The 22,187-nt window shown below is 32.5% G+C and overlaps 2 protein-coding genes and 2 non-coding genes across 7 annotated transcripts; 1 reads left to right on the forward strand and 3 right to left on the reverse strand.

The window, feature by feature from the left end:
• Positions 1 to 58: 58 nt before the first annotated feature.
• nhr-274 (NR LBD domain-containing protein) lies at positions 59 to 7,403 on the reverse strand (the record flags this gene model as incomplete). 4 transcript variants are annotated; one of them, NM_067713.5, is made up of 6 exons in its annotated part: positions 59 to 1,008; positions 1,730 to 1,842; positions 3,688 to 3,995; positions 4,052 to 4,191; positions 6,109 to 6,309; positions 7,110 to 7,403. In NM_067713.5, 6 exons carry the CDS (start codon positions 7,354 to 7,356, stop codon positions 764 to 766), a joined length of 1,254 nt encoding a protein of 417 aa, NP_500114.3. The 4 variants fall into 4 exon arrangements, with proteins under 4 accessions (NP_500114.3, NP_001368289.1, NP_001368290.1 ...); NM_001380055.1 differs by having other exon boundaries at positions 68 to 1,008; positions 3,688 to 4,017; positions 4,074 to 4,191; positions 7,110 to 7,399; NM_001380054.1 differs by having other exon boundaries at positions 764 to 1,008; positions 3,688 to 4,017; positions 4,074 to 4,191; positions 7,110 to 7,356.
• Positions 7,404 to 9,025: 1,622 nt separating this feature from the next.
• Y41D4B.25 lies at positions 9,026 to 9,046 on the reverse strand. The gene has a single exon (NR_000452.1). It is a non-coding gene; the product is annotated as an Unclassified non-coding RNA Y41D4B.25 (non-coding RNA).
• A 4,957-nt stretch (positions 9,047 to 14,003) lies between these two features.
• Y41D4B.35 lies at positions 14,004 to 14,059 on the reverse strand. Its single transcript, NR_101888.1, has one exon. It is a non-coding gene; the product is annotated as an Unclassified non-coding RNA Y41D4B.35 (non-coding RNA).
• A 7,736-nt stretch (positions 14,060 to 21,795) lies between these two features.
• Positions 21,796 to 22,102, forward strand: rps-28 (Small ribosomal subunit protein eS28). The gene is made up of 2 exons (NM_001383043.2): positions 21,796 to 21,937; positions 21,993 to 22,102. Exons 1-2 carry the CDS (start codon positions 21,809 to 21,811, stop codon positions 22,059 to 22,061), a joined length of 198 nt encoding a protein of 65 aa, NP_001370541.1. The 5' UTR covers positions 21,796 to 21,808; the 3' UTR covers positions 22,062 to 22,102.
• The last annotated feature ends 85 nt before the right edge of the window (positions 22,103 to 22,187 follow it).

Below are 22,187 nucleotides of genomic sequence, written 5' to 3' on the forward strand. Positions count from 1 at the left end.
AAAATATAATAAAAAATGGATGAAAATTTTAGATATGTTCCAAATTTTCAAAAAGAAATATCCAAAAAAACTAATATATTCATAAAAAAAATAGAGATCTATCGATAATATAATCTGTAAATATATTTGGAAATGATAGGAGAAAAAAGATAGCTACATTCCAAAAACCGTACTCGTAAATGTTTCGGAACAGGGGGGAAGGGGATGCCTGCAGGCGGCCTGTAGGCACGTAGGCACGCACCAAGTGCCTCCTTAGAGCAGAGGAAAGAATAAATAAATAAGCCAAAAAAACAATGGTTCATAGGAATTGGAGGGAGGTAGAGAGTGACTTATCACAGAGAGAAACAGAGAAACAGAGAGTGAAAAATCAATAAATTCTTCTTTTGTAAATTGTACATACAACCAGAGAAATTGGAAGAAATTGCGGAAAAAAATGAAAATTTTTGAAAATTTCAGACATTTTTTTGTGGAAAAATAAATTTTTCAGCAAATTTTGACAGAATTTACTGAAATTGCCAGTTTTTTTTTTGGAAAATTATATATTTTTCAGATTTTACAGTAGAAAAAACGTATTGTTTTCAGATTTTTGTAGAAATTTATTTTAACAGAAATTTCTCATAAATTGAAAAAAAATTACGAAAATTTTCAAAATTTCAGAAACTTCAGAATTTGACTGGAAAAACGCTTCTCAAAACTGTAATTCTCACAAAAACTCCAATTTTGGGCTGAAATTTTCCAAATTTTTCTAAATTTCAGTCCTTCCTTAAGATAAAAGAACATCCCTAACGAGTGGATCAAATTTCATCAAATCGAATACATCAGAGACCCGTGTCTGATTGTAAAGAGCATTGATCGCACATCGAATCGAACTTGTCAGCAGAATAATGGTCCCGAAGCGCTCGGCCGCCGTATCCGGGTATTTTCGTTGCGAGTGTCCCATTAATTCAGTCATACAACAGTCGTAGAGATGTTTTACTTCATTCACACAATGTTTGAATACTCCTTGTTCTGCAAAAAATGAATGAAAATTTTTCGAAAATTCGAATTTATCACCAAAATTTTCCACAAATTTCAGGTGGATTTTAATTTCAGAAAAAATTTTTTTTTTGAAAGTTTCAAACTTCAGTCTTTGAAAAATAAAATTTCAGCTAATTTTGACAGATTTTTTCCAGATTTCCGACAGAATTTACAGGGAAATTATTTTTTTTTTTCAGATTTTACAGTATAAAATTAAAAGTTCAACCAATTTCACAAAAAATTACTAAATTTGTAGTATTTTACTGGAAATTTTTTTTTGACAACGTTTTTTGCAAAAAATTGGTTACTTTCGCCTAAAATTTGACATAAGTTTTAAATAAAGTAGTTTTTGATTTTTTTAAATTCGATAAATTTTCGTGGAAAATGTTCTCGTGGTAAATCCAAAACTATGAATATTAATTTTAATGCGAAATTTGCGAAATTTTACTTTTTTTTTCAATTGAGGCCAATTTATTTAATTAATATTTATTTATTTAATTAATATGTATTTATTTAATTAATTAATATTTATTTATTTAATTAATATTTATTCATTTAATTAATAATTATTTATTTATTTAATTAATCAGAACATTTTAATTTGAAATACAATTTTTCTCGGTGTATTTCGGCTGAAAATTTTTTTTTGATTAGTGAACAAATTATATAGTGTCTCAAAAATAAAAAATCAAAAAAAAATTTTGACACTTACGTGTCAAAAGAAGTATCGTCTTTAGCACAGCACACTCGTGTTCGTCGATTTGAAGATTTTTGAACGGATATCCGACACAATTCAGACTCTCGTTCACAAATAGTGGATGAAGTCTGCAAAAAAATGAAATGAAATGTGTAACTCGTATTTAAAGAAAAAAATTAAATTATTTTCAATTTCAATTGACGAGGGGCAATTCCGTCATATTTTTAAAAATCAAGCAACTCGCAATTTTGACATCCACTGCAACTTTTTCCTCACGAGGGACGAGGAAAAGTGGTTTCTAGGCCATGTTTTTTCTTATTAAAACTGATAAACAAATACTTTTTGCAAATGCTAAAACGATTTCCAAGTAAAAAAAAGTGTATTCAGTGGGCAAGCAGCGGTGAAAGTGGGCAATGTAAAATGATGGATTACGGGAATACAAAACCTAAACTTTTTCTGAAGCATGATACATATGATGCTTAGATGCTGTAATTACCTGATTTTCATAACGAGACCGCTGAAAAAGTTTTGAGGTTTTCAAAATTCAACTTTTTGTGCGAAACTCTCGACTTTTTCACCAAAAAAGTTGAATTTTGGAAACCTCAAAACTTTTTCAGCGGTCTCGTTATGAAAATCAGGTAGTATCAGCATTTAAGCAGCATATGTATCATGTTTCAGAAAAAGTTTAGGTTTTGTATTCCCGTAATCCATCATATTGCATTGACCACTTTCACCGCTGCTTGCCCACTGAATACATAATTTTTTTACTTGGAAATCATTTTTGGCATCTGCAAAAAATATTTGTTTATCAGTTTTAATAAGAAAAAATGGGACAAAGCTGTGAAAAACAAAAGAAAACAGGCGGAAAACAAAGCAAGATAAATGGCCGCTGAAACTTGTCGGCCCCTCGGCCATGGCCTAGAAACCACTTTTCCTCGTCCCTCATGAGGAAAAAGTTGCAGTGGTCCTTCTTATTTTTACCTTCTGATTTGTACCTGAATCCCAGATCCGCAGTGCATAGCACTTGAAGAACGGATCGTCCTTTAATCCTTTTTTTTAAAGCTAATCTTAAAACAAAACCAAAAGAATTTTCTGACGCTTTTCAGTCTCCATCAACCAGTTTAAATTAATATTTCATTTCTGACAGTAGTCGAGCAATTTTTTAATGTATTTTTCGAGGAATTTTCAAATATTTCATATTTTCCGGACCTTTTTTGACTTTACAAGGGAAGGTTCTGAACTCGTTATCGGACTTCTTTCCCTTTGAAAAAAATCGAAAATTTTCACTGGAAATTTTTTTCTGAAAGTTGATCAAAAAATAGTTGTAATCGATTTAAAATAGTAAAAAACATTTATTATACAAGTTTTAGCCCATCACTCTCATAAAAACCCTTAAATTAATCTACATATCTTGAGAAAAATTCCAAAAAATAGATGTTCATGTAGATCAATTCAAGGGTTTTTTTTTGAGAATTATGAACTGAAACTTGTATGGTATGATTTTTCCATCATTTCCAACTATTTGAAAACATTTATATCAATTTTTAGAAAAAAAATTTTTTTTTGAATTTTTTGGAATTTTTAAAAAGGGGTATTTTGACACTTTCAAAATGTCGTAACTTGGTCGAACCTGCTCTGAAGCAGCTAAATTTTTTGGAGTGATCATTTGTAACTATTCTCTATCGAATGTATATAGTGGCGTAACGAAGTCCGATAACAAGTTCAGAGTCTTCCCTTGTTAGTTTCTTCAAATATGTGAGCAGTTTTGAAAAATCTGCGTTTTCAGATTTTTTTATAATTATTCAGTATTGTAATGCGGAATTTTGAGCATATTCGCACAATTTTTAGAATTTCTCGTTCTCGTATGTTTTTTCCCCTTTCAACCAAATCATAATGCCAGAGTTTCGGTAATTGTTGGGCTTGTTGGACTATTTTCGCCGTTTTCGGGACACTTTTCAGTTAAAACTGCTCACTTTGCTTTAGTCGCCGCATTCTCCTTCCTCGCATCCTCCTCAGGGAGTCCAAGAAAATAATCCTCATGCATATAAGTATCATTTTGCAACAACCAGAATCCCTTTTCCGCCTTCTGTGCCGTCTTGTATCCCTGATCGACGAGCATAAAAGTGAATCCAAACTCTGTCAAAATGTGCTTCTTTTCCTCAGTGCTTAGGCGTCGAAACAGGTCGAATTGATTTCCCCACGTCGCCGCATCAATCAATCCCAATTTGAGCATACTGTTGACGTCACGAGCTCGAGCTCTTCGATGTAGTGTTCCGTTTAGCTTCAAATAAGTCATTGAGCTCCTGCAAGAAACTACAGATTGTGTGCAACACCTACTTTTAGATGCATATGTGCGTACAAGTCACCGTCCAAATTGATCGCTTCGTGAGCCTCGAAAAATGAATGATGTTTGGAGCACTGCCAGCGTTGAACTTCGACAAGATCCTCGAGCAGCGGTCGTTTGTGTTTGGGAGGTCCTGGAAATTGAAATATTTTTCGTTAAATTTACGTTTTTCACTGCAACTTTTTCCTCGCGAGGGACGAGGAAAAGTGGTTTCTAGGCCATGGCCGAGGGGCCGACAAGTTTCAGCGGCCATTTATCTTGCTTTGTTTTCCGCCTGTTTTCTTTCGTTTTTCATCGATTTTTTTCGTTTTTTCCTAATAAAACTGATAAATAAATATTTTTTGCAGATGCTAAAACAATTTCCAAGTGAAAAAATTATGTATTCAGTGGGCAAGCAGCGGTGAAAGTGGTCAATGCAATATGATGGATTACGGGAATACAAAACCTAAACTTTTTCTTAAACATGATACATATGCTGCTTAGATGCTGAAGCTACCTGATTTTCATATCAAGACCGCTGAAAAAGTTTTGAGGTATTCAAAATTCAACTTTTTTGGTGAAAAAGTCGAGATTTTCGCACAAAAAGTTGAATTTTGAAAACCTCAAAACTTTTTCAGCGGTCTCGTTATGAAAATCAGGTAGTTTCAGCATCTAAGCAGCATATGTATCATGTTTCAGAAAAAGTTTAGGTTTTGTATTCCCGTAATCCATCATATTGCATTGACCACTTTCACCGCTGCTTGCCCACTGAATACATAATTTTTTCACTTGGAAATTGTTTTAGCATCTGCAAAAAATATTTATTTATCCGTTTTAATAAGAATAAATGGGACAAAGCTGTGAAAAACAAAAGAAAACAGGCGGAAAACAAAGCAAGATAAATGGCCGCTGAAACTTGTCGGCCCCTCGGCCATGGCCTAGAAACCACTTTTTCCCGTCCCTCGTGAGGAAAAAGTTTTTTTCGAAAATTTTTTTTTGGTACTTTTTGAGTTTTTTAGGTTCAGAACACGGGGAGGGCGCCGTCAAAATTTTTTCTCGATTTTCAGTGTTTTTTCAAATTTTTTTGTAAAAAAAAAAGAAAAAATTCCCAAAATTTTGAGGTTTTTTTTTTCAAAAATCGATACTTATATATTCTTTTTTTGTGAGAACTTTTGTTCATTGATTATTCATTAATTTATGTAATTGTAATTAATAAATCTATTTTTGAAACTTTTAGTTGAAATTTTTGCCTTTTTCCGATTTTTCGACGATATTTTTGGTACTTTTCGAGCATTTTTAGGACCTGAAAAAAGCCCTGGAAAATCGAAATTATTTTCGAAACGTTGGAAAAACGGAAAATCATAAAAATTTTTCAATTTTTCGATTTCTCAAAAACGGAACCCCATTTAAATAATAGTAAAATTTTTAATTATTTAAATTGTTGAGAAAACAATTTTTGTTGAAATATTGGAATAAAGAAAAATGTTTGATTTTTTTGATTTTCCTGAAAAATTTTGGTTGTATTTTCTGTTTTTCGAATTGATTTTTAAAATTTTTTCTTGTGTGTTTTTTTTTTAATTTGAAAGATTTTTATTATTCATGGAGTTTGGGTGTTTGTAGAAAATCTAGAAAATTTAAAATTATCAATTTTTTTCCGAAAATAATTGAAATTATATCGAAAAACCTAAATTTTCAAATTTTAGGAAAACATCGGTTTTTTTAAAATCAACTTTCCGAGAAAAATTAGGTTTTTTATTATTAAGTATCAAATTATCTAGATTTTTCGAAAAAAAAAAAATTTATTTTCGATTTTTAGGAAAGTTGTATTTTTTTTTTTCGGTTTTTGAAAATTACCGAAAAATATTTCGAAATTTGAAATTTTTTTTTATTTTTTTTGTTTTTTTTTTTGGAAATTTCAGAAAATTTTTTTTTTGTATTTTTTTGGCTCTAAGAATTTTTTTTTCGAATGTTCCGCTAATTTCTTAATTTTTCTCGTTTAAAAATTAGATTCAAAAACGAATTTTAGACACTTTTCTTTTAATTTTCAATGGAAAATCTCCAATTTCCATACCCTCGCTCATACTTCCAGTACTCGATGGATTCGATGACATTATCAATTTGGGTACTTCTTCAATTATTTCAGTTTTTACAATAGATTCCTTGATTTTCGGCTTCCGAGGTCCCATGACGTCACGTCGTTGAATAGCTGAAGCCTTCATTCCTACTGTATAGCATTTTTGAAGTCGACAGTATCGGCATATACATCGGGATTCTGGAAAAATTGGATTTTAGGTATTTTTTGGGGGTTTTAACGAAAATTTAGACAATTTTTAGCGTTTTTGACACATTTCGCGGAAAATAACTAACAATTTTTACTTTCGGACAAAATTATCAAATTTCTTCTAACACAATTTTCTAACACAATTTTTCCGTCTAACACAATTTTTCCAAAATTTTCAAAAAAAAAAAAAATTTTTTAAAGAAAAATTTCTAAAATATTGAGATTTTCCAAAAAAAAAAAGCTACGAAAATTTTAATTTGGAAAAGTTTTCTATTCAAATTTCGACAATTTTGACACATTTTTTGCGTGATTTTAGCCATTTAGAGCCTATTTTTTGATAATTTTGAGCAAAATTTTTTTTTGTATTTCGTGGAAAATTGTTTAAAAAATAGTAACACAATTTTATCATCAAATTTCTTGGGAAAAATCGTTTTTAATTACATTTTTGAGAAAAAAAATTGTAACGCCTTTTTTTTATTACTTTCGGATCCGATTTTTCGAAAAAAAAATTATCAGGTTTTTTTTGTAAATTTTCAGTGTTTTTATTAGTTGAAAAAATGTTTTTTAAAAACAAAAAAAAAAAAAAAATTAGGTAATTAAAAAAAAAAAGTTTTTTAATGTTAAATTTCGAAATTATACCGAAAAATCAATTAATTTAATTTTTTTTTAAATTTTCAGTCGAACTTTTAGAAACTTTTAATTTTTTTCCGAATTTTTATTTTTTTTTCTCTCTAATATATTTAAATTTAAAAAAACGCTCAAAAATCTATGTTTTTTTTAAAATTCCGTACCATTTGTAATAACACACGTTCCACCTTTGAGACACTTATACGTGACCTCATTAGTGACAGCTCTTCGAAAGAATACAATACATCCAAGACACGCAGGTGCTCCGTATCGTTTTCCATTAACTCGATCTCCGCAAACCGCGCATCCGTCCGTGTCGTCTTGTGTCGAGGTTCCGGGTGGTGAGGTATCTGGGGATGATGTTGATATTCTGTGTATTTCACCGTATGTCATCACTTCGCCAGACGACATCGGAGTGTCCAAGCTAATACTGGGAAACTGTGTGTTTCTGAAAATAGAGGTTTTGATGGAATTCGTTTTTTTTTTTTTGAAAGAAGGAACGAATAATGAAAGAAGCGATATATTATTAGGTCTCCAAATAAGTTCCGGGTCAAAAATCATAACTTTGTTCGCTGCGAATCGATTTTTATGAAACTTTGGGAATTTATGTTATCAACCATGATCTTTCATTTGACAATAGTCACAAAATTTTTTGACCACCCCAAGTGTCCTAACTCGGAGCCAATTTTTTCAGACATTTTTCTGATCTCGTTCCTTTTCAGCTTTGAGTTAAGGCTTGTGTGCGGATTTTGCTATGTTTAAAATACATTATTAGAAAACAACAAAAGTTTGAAAAAAAAATCCGTCCAAAAAAAATTTTTTTGGTTGGTCGTCAAAAAATCCTCAAAAAAAATCTTTGTCAAAAATTCTTGATTTTTCATACAAAAATGATGTTACCAACTGTAAACTATTTTTAAACATAAAAATCATTTGAGTTTGAAATTTGAATATCAAGAAATATTCAAAAAAAAACTCAAAAATTATCCGAAAAAATGATATTTTCTATTATCATTTTAGTGTATCGAACTAAACTGATGTGTTTTATATGTGTAAAAATAGTTTACACTTGGTTACATCATTTTTGTATGAAAAATCAAGAATTTTCGACAAAATTTTTTTTTTGAAGTTTTTTTGACGACCAACCAAAAAAATTTTTTTGGACGGATTTTTTTCCAATTTTTTGTTGTTTTCTAATAATGTATTTTAAACATAGCAAAATCCGCACACAAACCTCAATTGAAAGCTGAAAAGAAGCGAGATCAGAAAAATGCCTGAAAAAATTGGCTCCGAGTTAGGGCACTTGGGGTGGTCAAAAAATTTTGTGATTATTGTCAAATGAAAGATCATGGTTGATAACGTAAATTCCAAAAGTTTCATAAAAATCATTACGCAGCGAACAAAGTTATGATTTTTGACCCGGAACTTATTTGGAGACCTAATAAATATATTAGATTTTTTCGTAAAATTGAAAAAATAATCGAGCATCATAGTAATGTTTTAAACAGTATAATTTGGGTTTTCTGCAAAAAAATATTCCATTAATATAGTGCAAATAGTGCTAAACGGACTAGTGAGCAAAGATCATTTCAAAAAATTATTTTCAAGCAATTTTTTCTCAAAAAGTCGTGAAAGCTCAATTTTCACCAAATTTTTTTTTGGAAGTCGTCGATCAAAATAAGTTGTTTCATCCAGTTTTATGTTTGCACATGGTGGTGTCAAAGTGTCCCATTTTGGTTTGATCTACGTAGATCTTTGAAAAATGCGGGAAAAGAGAGACACAGACTTTTCAACAGATTTCGCATGGTAAAGAGTGTGCTGACGTCACAATTTTCTCGGGAAAAAATTCCCGCATTTTCTGTCGATCAAATCGCAAAGAGACAGCCTCGTGATGTTTAAAATCTTCGAACATACATAGGGGAGAGATTTATAGTTTTTTTTTCAATTTTTCGGCATTTGTTGAGCATTTTACTGGGGCTATTCAAGAGTAGTGTCGAAAATTAAAAAGTGTAGAAAAATGACGTCACAACTGAATTAAAATGTATGTTTTCAAATGTATTTTATCACAGTTGCGACGTAATTTTCTACACTTTTTAATTTTCGACACTACTTGAATTACTGAATTACTACGTTACTGTAAAAATTGTGTTTTTTTTTTCAAAAAAATTAAAGGAGATTTTTGATTTGTTTTTGTGTAAGGTTATACGAACATTTCCGAATTTTTATCTTTTTTTGCTTTAAAAACTTTTTTTTCAGTCTATTTATTGAAAAAGAACTTAATATATAGCCAATTTTTATATCATTTTTCAAGATTTGCGCTGGTTTCATCAAAGCAAAAATTGCTTTATTTTGTACAATTACGTTCGTAACAACAATCAAATGTTACAGAAGGTTCACTATTCAAAGACCACCGAAATCAATAAATCTGTACAACACAACACACATGTGATCCTTGTTTATGCATGTCGTCAGAGTATTATTTAGTGGGCAGGAAATGCGCGTAGTCTGATGATTCAAATGATAGATTGGAGGTGGAGGGGGGGGGGGGGGGGGGGGGGGGGGGGAGAGAAACAGGAGGAATAGAAGAGAATTCTCGGAAGAAACGAGAATATTTATGAATAGGTTGTGAATTGCTGATAGTTCAGAAAATCACAACATCGGTGTTGAGAAAATAGAACAACATAAAAGTCGAGTACATCCTAAATAACGAAATGTTTCAAGTGGGTGAAGATTTTGATTTCTCTGGATCGAAACGGTTCGGGGTATTCTGCGTAGGATTAGGCTTAGGCAGGAGCTTAGGCTTAGATCTAGGCTTAGGCGGAGCCGGGGAGGGGAAAACAGGAGAAATTCCTAAAAATCTCGAAAAAAAAACGGCAAAGAAGGGAAATTCCAAATTCGGGTCAAAGAAACTATGAATTTTGAAATGCTTCCTTTTTTGTCAAAAATTCGCAAAAATTAAATACCGTATATCCTCTATTAGTACGGCGTGCAACACTAATTTTCGGACACCTAATTTGATGCAAAACTAATAGAGGGTGCAAAACTAATTTTCAAACAGGTTTTTTCTCATGTTTTCCATTAAGTTATGGCATAATATAATCAATTTCAATAACACCTTATGAACCAAAATGGACGAATTTTAAGGCTGATATAAAATCGTCGAAAAATCTGGAAAATTCTTACAAGTCAAAATTGGCAAAATATGAGTACAACCTGGACAGTTTTTGCGTATCATGATATCATGATACGCAAAAACTGTCCAGGTTGTACTCATATTTTGCCAATTTTGACTTGTTATACCAAGTCTGTAAGAATTTTCCAGATTTTTCGACGATTTTATAATGCAAATTTTGGATTCCTAAAAATAGGGAACAAATGAAGGGGTGCAAAACTATTAGAGGTGCAAAACTAATAGAGAATATACGGTAAGCTGAATTTAACTAAAGTCTTCACACATTTTTAACGGCATTTTCGTCGGATTTGAGAAGTTTTTTTTTTTTGAATTTTCTATACATATGCTATGGCTAGACGATGTGCTTGAGCGAGAAACATCACAAAAAAAATGTGTCATGCAAATTTTTTAGAGCATCAAAGTGCTGAAAATCAACTTTTCGTAGGTGTAATTTTGATTTCGCGTGAAATTTTTTTTTAAATTCGAACCTGTCGAACATTCAGAAAATACATTTTATGTACGTTCCGGCCGGGGTTATGTGCCGCGCGAAAAATGTGTCTACTTGAAGCAGTATGAAGAGCAATGAACCATAGATCAAAATAAAGTTCCGAGTCGGAACGTTGATCTTGATTGTTCATAAAATGTAGACAATACACAGTTAAAACTACAGAATAGTTCGATATAAATCTCGACAAAAACCGGGATTTTCGCATGGATATTCTGGTTTTTTTTTCAACTGTCTATTACTTTCTGCTAGATCTTCTGATGTTCGGTCATCACAAAATCGATGAAAGTGTAGAAAATTGTGGGCTTTTTTAAAAAGCAATTTAGTGTTAAAAACTGGGAAATTAAACAAAATTTCCAATAGTTTTCACCATTTTTTTCCCAATTTTTGGACTTTTTCAGACTTTCCTCCATAAAAACACGAGAAATCGCATCGAAGATCACAGAGGAAGCGGGGGTATTAAAAAAATAAAAATAAAATTGCAGCAAAAACTGATAGTGATAAACGAGTACACAAACAGGGTAAATGGTTTTTTTTCCTCTATCAACCGATTGCAATTTTGATCTATCAATTACCAGGGAATATTTTTTTGACCGGAAATTTTCGAATCTCAGAGGATAGATTTTCTAAAATTTCTCCGAGAAAAAGGCCTAAAAAAGTGGAATTTCTAGCGATTTCAGGTTAATTTCCCGATTTATGTGCGCCCTTTAAAATACGCATCACACATAGAACGATCAATTTATGGCAGATTCCGAGAAAAATCGGCTAAAAGGTTCAATTTTTGCGAAAAACGTGGATATTTCCGAGTTTTGCCGTAGAATAGTTTCAGTTTTTCGTCTTAAACTAAAAGATACTCATTGGAATAGCTTAAATAAGGATTTTGCTTCAAAAATCCAAAAATTTCTTAAATTCAGACTACAAAAAACTTTTTAAAAATCCGATTTTAAAAAAGCTTGATTTTTCAATTTGGCCTAAATTCCCTCCAAAATCAGAACTGCGCCACCAATCAGCGATTCGCTCCGCCTACTTTGCAACCAATCAGATTGAGTGGGCGGAGCAAAACGCTGATTGGTCGAAGGTCTCATTTTGGAGGGAATTTATCCAAAATTGAAAAATCACGTTTTAAAAGTAGGATTTTTAATTCTTTAGCGACTGTTTTGTTTTTCTTTTGTGGTTTTTTTCCAAATTTGAGAATAATTTGTATTATTTGAAAAATCCCAATTAAAAATGCGTTTTTTTTTTTGCATGAAAATTAATGCATATTTATTTCATATTCAAACCACAACAGGAAACCTAAAAACTCATAAGAACAGCATTTTAAGAGTTTTATTCTGAAACTCGACTAGATCTCTGCAAAAAGACTGAAAAGTACACCAACCAAAGTTCAGTTGGCCTCCGCCGCCCGCCGCCGCTGCCGGGCAGCCGAGAGAAACTCGAAAATGTAAAAATGCGTGACTTGCCTCCTTCTCCAACACAACTTTCAAAAGACGAAAGATACGCAGAGAAAACGAGAAATAGTGTTTCTTTTTTCTTTTTCTTTCCCAGTTAGTTCAAAAACTTTCAGCTCTCGATTAGAAATAGAGAGTACACCGGCGGCACATATAGACATATAGAGTCTCATTATAATCAGCTGCTTTCTATTCCCGTTTTAGGATTGGCTGTGGAAGGAAACTAGAGTTTAGGGTTTGCGAATAGAGTTTGTACTCGTTTCTCAGGAATAATTAGATACTTAAAATGTTATTCTGATTTTGAAAAGGATTGGAAATAAATTTTGTGGAAAAAGTTTGATTTTTTGTGCATTTTGTTTTTTGAAAAAACACACGCATGTAGTCAATTTTGGGTTTTTGGCAATTTTTTCGTATTTTAATTTTCTAATAAGAAAATAATAATTTTAATTTGTAAATTAATTTTTCAAAAAAAAAAGCTTGGTATTTTGGCAAATTTTTAAATTTATTATCTGCGAAAAACAATAACTTTCAGGTGAAAAGCTACGATTTTTTCCGAATTTGTTGAATTTTCTCAAAAAAAAAGTTTTTTTCGTTTTTTTAAATTTTTTTTTACTTCAAACAATTTTTCTATTTCCAGTCAATTTTTGTGAATTTTCGTTTTTTTTTTTTTCAGAAAAAAAATCTTGAATTTGATCGATTTTATAAATTCCCGCCAAAACACTATATTTTTAATTCTTTCTTGATTTTTTGAATTGCAAATTCTGAAAAATTGCAGAAAGACGGATATTTTCTGAAAAAAAAACCAAGTTGGTACTCGTTTCTCAGGAATAATTGTATACTTAAAATGTTATTCTGACTTTGAAAGCGATTGAAAATATATTTTGTGGAAAAAGTTTAATTTTTTGTGCTTTTTTTGGAAAAGACCTATAGTCAATTTTGGGTATTTAGGCAAATTTTTCAAAAATTTAATTTTTTCTAATTTGAGAAAATTTAATTTTTTCTAATATGAGAAAAATTAATTTTCAGCGCCTTTTAGTCAATTTTTAGAATAATTTTTCAACAAAAAATTGCTTGGTATTTTGGCTTTTTTTTTGTTGGAAAATACCTATAGTCAATTTTGGGTTTTTGGCAATTTTTTTAAAATTTTAATTTTCTAATAAGAAAAATAATTAATTTTCAGGGCCTTTTAGCAAACTTTTTAAATCAATTTTTCAAAAAAAAATTTTCAAAATTTTTATCTGCGAAAAAACTACAATTTTCAGGGAAAAGCTACGATTTTTTTTAAATAAGAAATTTTTGGCGAATTTGTTGAATTTTCTGAAAAAATGTTTTTCGTTAGTTTTGTTTTTTATTTTTATTTCAAACAATTTTTCGACTTCCGGGCAATTTTTATGAATTTTCGTTTTTTTTTGTTTTCAACAGTACAATTAGAATTTGATCAATTATTTCAAAAATGTTCGCTAAATCGCTATATTTTTAATTTATCTTGATTTTTTGAACTGCAAATTCTAAAAAATTGCAGAAAAAAAATTGCAAAAACAGTTTTTTTCTGAAAAAAAAAACAGAAAAATTCGAAAAATTTCTCTAAAAATTTGGCTGGAATTAACCAATAGTCTTGAAAATACATAATTTTTTGTATTACTCTCTATTTTTTTCCAGTTTTCTCAAAAGTAAATTGGTTTTTTTCCCGAAAAATATTATTTTTAAGCCCCTCATGACGTCAGAATTCCGGAATCGAGGTCCTAATATAGATCAAAAATTGGGAACAAAAATATTGGAAATAAAAGAGAGAATAATGAGGATGTGTTCTATTATTATTATCGTTCTAACCAGATGCAGTAGAAATGAGGGGTCAACGATTATAGGGACCATCGAAACAACGGTTGAGGTCCCCCGACACGGGCGGTCCCGGACTAAAATAGAGGAGATAACCAGGGGCAACCACCACCAGATGAGCCGCTGGAGAGCCTTTTTACGACGATTTTGGAGCCGAACATGTGAGAGCTCTGGGTAGCTGGTTTAGAGGGTGTTTTGTAATTAATTGTTTCTTATAGAGCCGTCTATTTAAAAATTTTAAAAAAAGTGCCTAATTTTGGACTAAAAAAATGTCCTGAACATTTTTTTGGGGGTTTTCTCGATTTTTCTGGGAATTTTTCAAATAAAGCTATATGAAGATTATTGTTATATTACGGGGTTTTCTGCGAATGCGTATTGTACAACATATATGACGCGCAAAATATCTCGTTGCGAAAACTACAGTAACTCTTTAAATGACTACTGTTTCAGTGGTGTCGACGATTTAAGGGCTCGATTTTCGAAATTAATTAGAATCATGCTGTATTTATTTATCGATACAGAATATCAAAATTAAAAAATATAATTTCTACTAATTTTGTGTGGTAACTTTATATAAAATTTCGAATATTCCACCGTTTCCTCACGAAATTTGAAATAAAAATTATTTTATTTAACGTCCTAGAATCGCATTTTTAGGGAGAAAATCGATAATTTAGCTGAAAACCAGTTTTTTTTAAAGCAAAATCTGCGAAAATGGCTACTTTTTGGACGATTTCAACGCTAAAAATCAAGAAAAATGGGGGTTTTTCGTTTAAAAATCCCGATTTGACATAACTTTCAGCGGAAAAATGATCGAATCAGAGAACACTCACTTTGGGAAGTCTCTATTAAGAGAAAGTGATGGGAAAATTCAAAGAACGACGATTGAAATTAATTTATTTCAGAGGGATACATTTAATGTAAAAAAGTCGTTTTTTCTAGCAGAAAACCCAGAATTAACCAATTTCTAGTACTAACGAAAAAACTGAAAAACCACGAGGAAGAAGACAGAATTGATACGCTTGAACAAGAAGAAAAAATGGGTGATATGTTTGGCAAAATGGAGATAATGTGAGAGAAACGAGACGCAGAAAAATTGGAAAATTTCTTATTTTTAGTGTGATGTAACTTGAGACACGTGGGAAAATCGCTGGACCCAGCGATATTTCTACATTATTTAGTATTAGAGTGATTTTTGGAATAAAATGTTAGGATAAAAACATGGTTCCAAAAAATGTTATTATCCTTCTCCCACTGCAACTTTTTCCTCACGAGGGACGAGGAAAAGTGGTTTCTAGGCCATGGCCGAGGGGCCGACAAGTTTCAGCGGCCATTTATCTTGCTTTGTTTTCCGCCTGTTTTCTTTTGTTTTTCACAGCTTTGTCCCATTTTTTCTTATTAAAACTGATAAACAAATATTTTTTGCAGATGCTAAAACAATTTCCAAGTAAAAAAATTATGTATTCAGTGGGCAAGCAGCGGTAAAAGTGGTCAATGTAAAATGATGGATTACGGGAATACCAAACCTAAACGTTTTCTGAAACATGATACATATGATGCTTAGATGCTGAAATTACCTGATTTTCATAACGAGATCGCTGAAAAAGTTTTGAGGTTTCCAAAATTCAACTTTTTGTGCGAAAATCTCGACTTTTTCACCAAAAAAGTTGAATTTTGAATACCTCAAAACTTTTTCAGCGGTCTTGATTTGAAAATCAGGTAGTCTCAGCATTTAAGCAGCATATGTATCATGTTTCAGAAAAAGTTAAGGTTTTGTATTCCCGTAATCCATCATATTGCATTGACCACTTTCACCGCTGCTTGCCCACTGAATACATGATTTTTTACTTGGAAATTGTTTTAGCATCTGCAAAAAATATTTATTTATCAGTTTTATTAAGAAAAAACGAAAAAAAATCGATGAAAAGCGAAAGAAAACAGGCGGAAAACAAAGCAAGATAAATGGCCGCTGAAACTTGTCGGCCCCTCGGCCATGGCCTAGAAACCACTTTTCCTCGTCCCTCGTGAGCAAAAAGTTGCAGTGTCTCCTGAAAAATTCCTAAATTTTTTAAATTTCACACCAGGGGTGTGCGGCAAATTTGCCGAATTTGCCGTTTGCCGAGCACGGCAAATTTCAAAAAAGTAGATTTGCCGAATTTGCCGCACACGTCAAAAATTTGACAGTGCAATTTGGACCAAAACTGTTGATTTTTTGGCCAAAAATTTAGTAAAATGACACAAAATTGAGTTATTTTGATGTTTAAGCAGACACACACTACCCGGAGCTTATTCAGAAACCAGATATTTGTTAAGAATTCAGTAGTTTTGGTCAAATTTTTCCGAGTTTGTTAAGCACGGCAAATTTGCCGAATTTGCCGAATTCGCCGAGCTCGGCAAATTTTGAGATTTGCCGCACACCCCTGTTTTACCCAGTTTTTTTCAGAAAAAAAGCAAAATTAATGGAAAAAAAATCAGTTTAAAGCCAAATTTTTTCAGGAAAAACTTCAAAAACTAGAGGAAAATCCAATTTTTTGGTGATTTGAATCAAAAATCAAAGGCGTTTTGCGGCGGTGGGATTCATAAAACACATAAAAATGTGTGTGTGCAGGAAAATGTGATTTTTGAAGGAACACATCAAAAGCGATCATTGTTACAAAAATCGATTGAGATCGGAAAGCACTTTTGCCAACTGATAACAATTACACTTTATGATTCGAAAATTTTGAACTGATCTAGAAAAGATAACATTTTTAGACTGGAAAGTACTTAAAATTGTGGGGAAATGCATAAAAAAAAGGGTGAGAAGCTGAAATTGGTCTTAAAAATGGGGGAACAAAGGGGGAAAATGTCAAAATTAATTTCTAAAGATTTTTTAGCAATTTCTCAAAATTCTAGTTTTGTTATATTTAGTTCAATTTTCCCGAAATGGTTCAAATTTCGAAAAAAAATTGACTAAATACGTCTCCGCAGCAGCCGGAAGTTGATTTTTATTCAATTATCACCAAAATTTGAACATTTTGGCCATTTAGAGTCAAATGGGCAAAATAGAGTGCAGATTTTGCCGAAAATGAAAACTTCCGGCAAATCGACAAATCGGCAATACGCCGAAAATGAATATTTCCGGCAAATCGGCAATACGCCGTAAATTAAAATTTCCGGCAAATCGGCAATATGCCAAAAATGGATATTTCCGGCAAATCGGCGATTTGCCGAAAATGGCAATTTCCGGCAAGTCGGCAATATGCCGAAAATAAACATTTCCGGCAAATCGGCAATACGCCGTAAATTAAAATTTCCGGCAAATCGGCAATATGCCGAAAATGAACATTTCCGGCAAATCGGCAATATGCCGAAAATTAATATTTCCGGAAAATCGGCAACATGCCGCCCACTCCTGATTTGAGGTGTAGTTAGCTTTTTACAGAAAACATTTTTTAAAGAATTCTCGTCTTTTTCTTAAAATACTACAAAAAAATTAAATCTCAAAGTTATTTTTTCTCGTATTTCTTATTATTTTTGTTAGAAGTTCAGCTCAACAATAAGGTCCTTGTAAGTTCATGTGTACACATATAAATAATAGTAGAAACTATGTATTACTGCGCAACTTTAATTGCAGATCAAAAAGAAATAAAGAGTGTACTAGAGAAGGAGAGAGAAAAAAGTGAGTTGGAAACTGTTTCTATCACATTTTTCTTCCCTCCACTCTCCGCAAAAGAAACCAGTCAGATCAGCGGAGAGAGAAGAGAGAGAGAGAATGAGAAGACATGCGAAAAATCACGTCATTCGTGTATAATAAGTTGGGGGAAATGGTGATGTTTCTTTCTTTCGGAGGGGGAGACACAGATCATCAAACAGTTTCGCCTAGTTGGGAGCAAAAAATGTCAAAAAGAGTTGGGGGAAAACCGATTTTTTCCGAATTTTCTACGAGAATTGCAAAAAATAATTTTTCAAAAAAAAGTTATGGCCGCTCAAAGTTTTGGAAAAAACGGCCTATTTTTAGCTAAAATCTCACATTTTGGCAACTTCTCGGTGTCGCAGCGGTTGGAACTTAATTTTTATTTGATTGTCATCCTTTAATGCATGTTTTGGCATTTTATTACGTGTAATTTCGTTGGCTGAGATGATGCTTTTTTTGGTCGATGCGAACACAAATATGATACAAGTTTGTACCCGCCGCATCGATCAAAAAACCATCTCAGCCAACGAAATAAAACGTAATAAAATGCCAAAACATGCATTAAAGGATGACAATTAAATAAAAATTAAGTTCCAACCGCTGCAACACCGATAAGTTGCCAAAATTTGAGATTTTAGCTAAAAGTAGACCATTTTTTCCAAATTTTTGAGCGGCCATAATTTTTTTTTGAAAAATTATTTTTTGCAATTCTCGTAGAAAATTCGGAAAAAATTGGTTTTCCCTCAACTCTTTTTGACATTTTTTGTCGCAATATCATCCGAAAACTGTAAAAATCCTCTTCTCCTGAAAATTACCAAAATTTGATTCTATTTTTTTTTGTTGTTACTAACATAGTTATTTATTTTTACCCACGAAGAGCAACCTATAGAGACACTTTTCGAGTATTTGTTCAAAAACTTACAACAGAGATCACACTCAAGTTTTCGGGGAAAGGTCTCTGGTGCGAGTTTAAAAGTGGAAATATCACTCCTATTCGAATTACTTCCAAAAGTAGAAGTTCTGACCAGAGGTGGGCGGATATTTTTTCGGATATTTTCTAATAATGAATTTATCAATTAGTATTGATGTAGTTATTCTGGAAGAAATGTATCCGAACAAAAGAGTAACTATTAAGCAACATTTTAATATGATAAAACCTAGAAAAAATCTACAAGTTTTCCTTGCCGAGACCTTAAAACTTATTAGCCGAGCAACATCGGATATCGGATATTACGGATATCGGATAATGGACTTGCATATCGTTTATACAGAAAACTTGTAGAATTTTTCTAGGTTTTATCATATTAAAATGTTGCTTAATAGTTACTCTTTTATTCGGATACATTTCTTCCAGAATAACTACATCAATACTTATTGATAAATTCATTATTAGAAAATATCCGAAAAAATATCCGCCCACCTCTGCTTCTGACCAATCAGCGCGCTGAGCCACGCCTACTTTCTGAACAATCAGCGATGTGAGCTGGATCAAAAGAAGCGCACAGCTCGACGCTGATTGGTCAGAAATTCTAATTATTTTGGAGGAAATTCAAATGAAACGATTTTCAAAAGTTATTGTTCTATTTTTTCTATCCGGAGGACCAAAAAAATCCAAAGATACAGAAAGCCAAGAAATCCCTACTGAACCTGATGTACCTTTAAAGTAACGTACCGGACGCCGGAATAGACAAAAACGCTCCCACCCCCGCCCGCCCGGTGGCTTAGTTTCTGTGATCGCAAGTTGGCCTTTTCGCGCTGTTTACAAATGGAGAGACATGTGTAACCTAGAGGCAGAGAGACGCAGACTAGACACAGGTCACATTTTGATACGTGGCCGGGAAGTGAGAAATCTCGGCCGGAATATGGCCAATTTTTTTCCGATTTTCGCTTGGAAAACCGGCAAAAAAACCCAATTTTTCGTGTAAATTCATAGGAAACCCCCGATTTTAATTTTTAAATGAAATTTTGTAAATTTTCATCGAAATTTGCCTGTTTCAGTTGAAAAATTACAGAATTTTGAGAAAAATCACTTTTTTCCTAAATTTTTTTTTTGTTCACAATTTTCGGTTAAAATTCTCGATTTCTCGACCATTTTTTTCAAGAAAAACTGATGATTTTTCCACACAATTTATATGAAAAATCCTTATTTTTCACTGAAAAAAGGCCGAAAAAAGCACAAAGATCACCGATTTCAGGCGAAAAAAGGCCTGTAAAATGACAAAAGAGCTACAAAAGAGACTTCTTGTTCGAACGAAAAAGAAACATCAATAGAGAAGCCCACCACCCGGTGGTTGCTCTGTGTGCATCTTTTTTTATGTATTGACACAGTCAATACTCTGCCACAACTAGATCATCATCATCAGAACAGTACATTGAGCACAAAGGGGCTCAAAAATCGGATTTTTGGGCGAAAAATCGAGAATAGTTTATCGAAAACGAGCTAAAATCAGAAAAACAATGGCCTAAAAGTGAGAAAATCGGATCTAAAACCGAGAAATTCAGTAGAAACCGGGAAAAATGGCTCCAAAATTGAGAAAAATTACGGAAAAATGGGTTTTTTGAGGAAAAATCGAGGAAACCTATCGATAATTAGCTCATATTGGAGAAAAAAACGCCTAAAAATTGAGAAAATCGGACCTAAAACCGATAAATTCTGTAGAAACCGCGAAAAATGGCTTCAAAATTGAGAAATCCCGAGTAAAACTGTGCTATAAAAAGGAAAATAGTTTCAAAAATTGGTTCAAATGCGGAAAAAATACACAAAAACGAAGAAAATTAGGAAAAAATGGCGTAAAAACTAGAAAAAACGCCCAAAAATAGAAGAAAAACTGTTTTGAAAACTGGAAAAAAAAACGTAAAAACCCAAAAAAGTACGCGAAAATCACGATAATTAACCTAAACAAAAGGAAATTGGGTCAAAAAAATCGAGAAAAATTGCTGAAAAACTAGAAAAACGTTGAAAATTTTGAGTTTTTTCCTCAATTTAGCACTGTTTTCTGCCGAGTTTGAGGATTTTAACCCCAAAAAAAAAAAGCGATTTCTACCACTTTTACGCACAAAAGATGACCTAAACGCACTTGAAAATCGTGGAAAAGATGAGATAGGCATTGCATAAGGACGGATTTTCTGAGGACACAACCTTGACAAGGGACACTCACTGACCACCGATTAAAAACGAAGATATCTCCTGTGAGAAAATGCTTAAAAGTTTCACAAACTCGTCAGAAAATCGGGGTTTCAACCCATTTTTGCGAGAAAAAATGTGAAAAAAATGAGCTTTCAACCGAAAAAAGGACACAAAATGTGAAGAAGTACACTTTTTGTTTCACACGAGTCGGGGGCACGTGAAGCGTGGCGGGTAGTCATGGGATACTTTTTCGAGAGAGAGAGAGAGAGGAAATTGGCAGGAAACCTGATATTTTGGGGGGTTTTGTTTTTTTTTTAAATAATAATTTTATTCGGAATTGTCTGGAACAGCTCGTTTTAATTAGCAGATTTTTAATTTTTCGAGATTTTTTTTAAAGTTTTTGCCCCAAAAAAAAATTTTTCAAGGAATTTCAGGTGATAATCTAATCATTTTTCTCGACAATTACAGCATATCCACCTATTTTTAACACAATTAACACAAAATTTTACATTAAAAAGCCGGAAGTCACGTGAAAAGGCGACTGAAAAGGATCAGGAAAAGGCGAAAAAAACAATAAAAAAAGAAAATAAAGATCGATGCGCAGAGAAAACAGACAAAACAACGATGCTCCGTCGTAACGAGGCGAAACCGTGCGGCGCTCTTGCATTCGACTGCTCCGCCCCTTTTTCTGTGCACACTGTTGATGATTGCGTTGGCCTAAAATATTTTCTCTTTTTTTAGCGGTTTTTCGTGATTTTTGACGATTTTTTCTTGGATTTTTGATTCAAAATTCAGTTTTATTGATTTCTCATCGAATATATCTCAGTATTTTTCAGAATTACAGCTAAATTTCAGTGAAAATGGCGAATTTATGCTCGAAAAATCGATAATTTCTTGAAAATTTGGTTTTTATCAGTTTTGCTACATTTTTCTTGTTCCTAACCCCTTTCTACGTTAATTTTGATTAAATTTGCGCATCAAAATCTCACAAATCGATAAATTGATTCCTCTCCTTTTTCGTTTACTTTCGAATTTTAATTTCTCGCTTCTTCCGCTTAGTTTTGTCTTTATAATTTCAATTTCTTTCAGGTAATCAGTCACCATGGACAAGCTTACTCTTGCTCGTGTCACCAAGGTCATCGGACGTACTGGATCCCAGGGACAATGTACCCAAGTCCGCGTCGAATTCATCAACGACCAGAACAACCGTTCCATCATCAGAAACGTTAAGGTAAGTGATACTGCCTTCTTTTTTTTAATGTCTTTTACTAAAAATTCATTTTCAGGGCCCAGTCCGCGAGGGAGACATCCTTACCCTCCTCGAATCTGAGAGAGAAGCCAGAAGACTTCGCTAAGTGTCGGTCTCGACTTGTTGTTATTTTTCAATAAATCTGTTCACCAAAAAAAAAACGTTTTCTCGGTTTTGTTACTCAAAAAAAAAAGTCATTTTCTTTTCGCGGTATTTCTGTATTCGAGCCGCC

Source organism: Caenorhabditis elegans, chromosome IV (genome assembly GCF_000002985.6).
Source record: "Caenorhabditis elegans chromosome IV".
Classification (NCBI taxonomy): domain Eukaryota; kingdom Metazoa; phylum Nematoda; class Chromadorea; order Rhabditida; family Rhabditidae; genus Caenorhabditis; species Caenorhabditis elegans.

Coding starts and splice junctions, on each gene's coding strand:
- rps-28 (NM_001383043.2), top strand. CDS start 21,809: ATGGACAAGCTTACTCTTGCTCGTGTCACCAAGGTCATCGGACGTACT. Junction 21,938..21,992: donor CCATCATCAGAAACGTTAAG/GTAAGTGATACT, acceptor ATTCATTTTCAG/GGCCCAGTCCGCGAGGGAGA.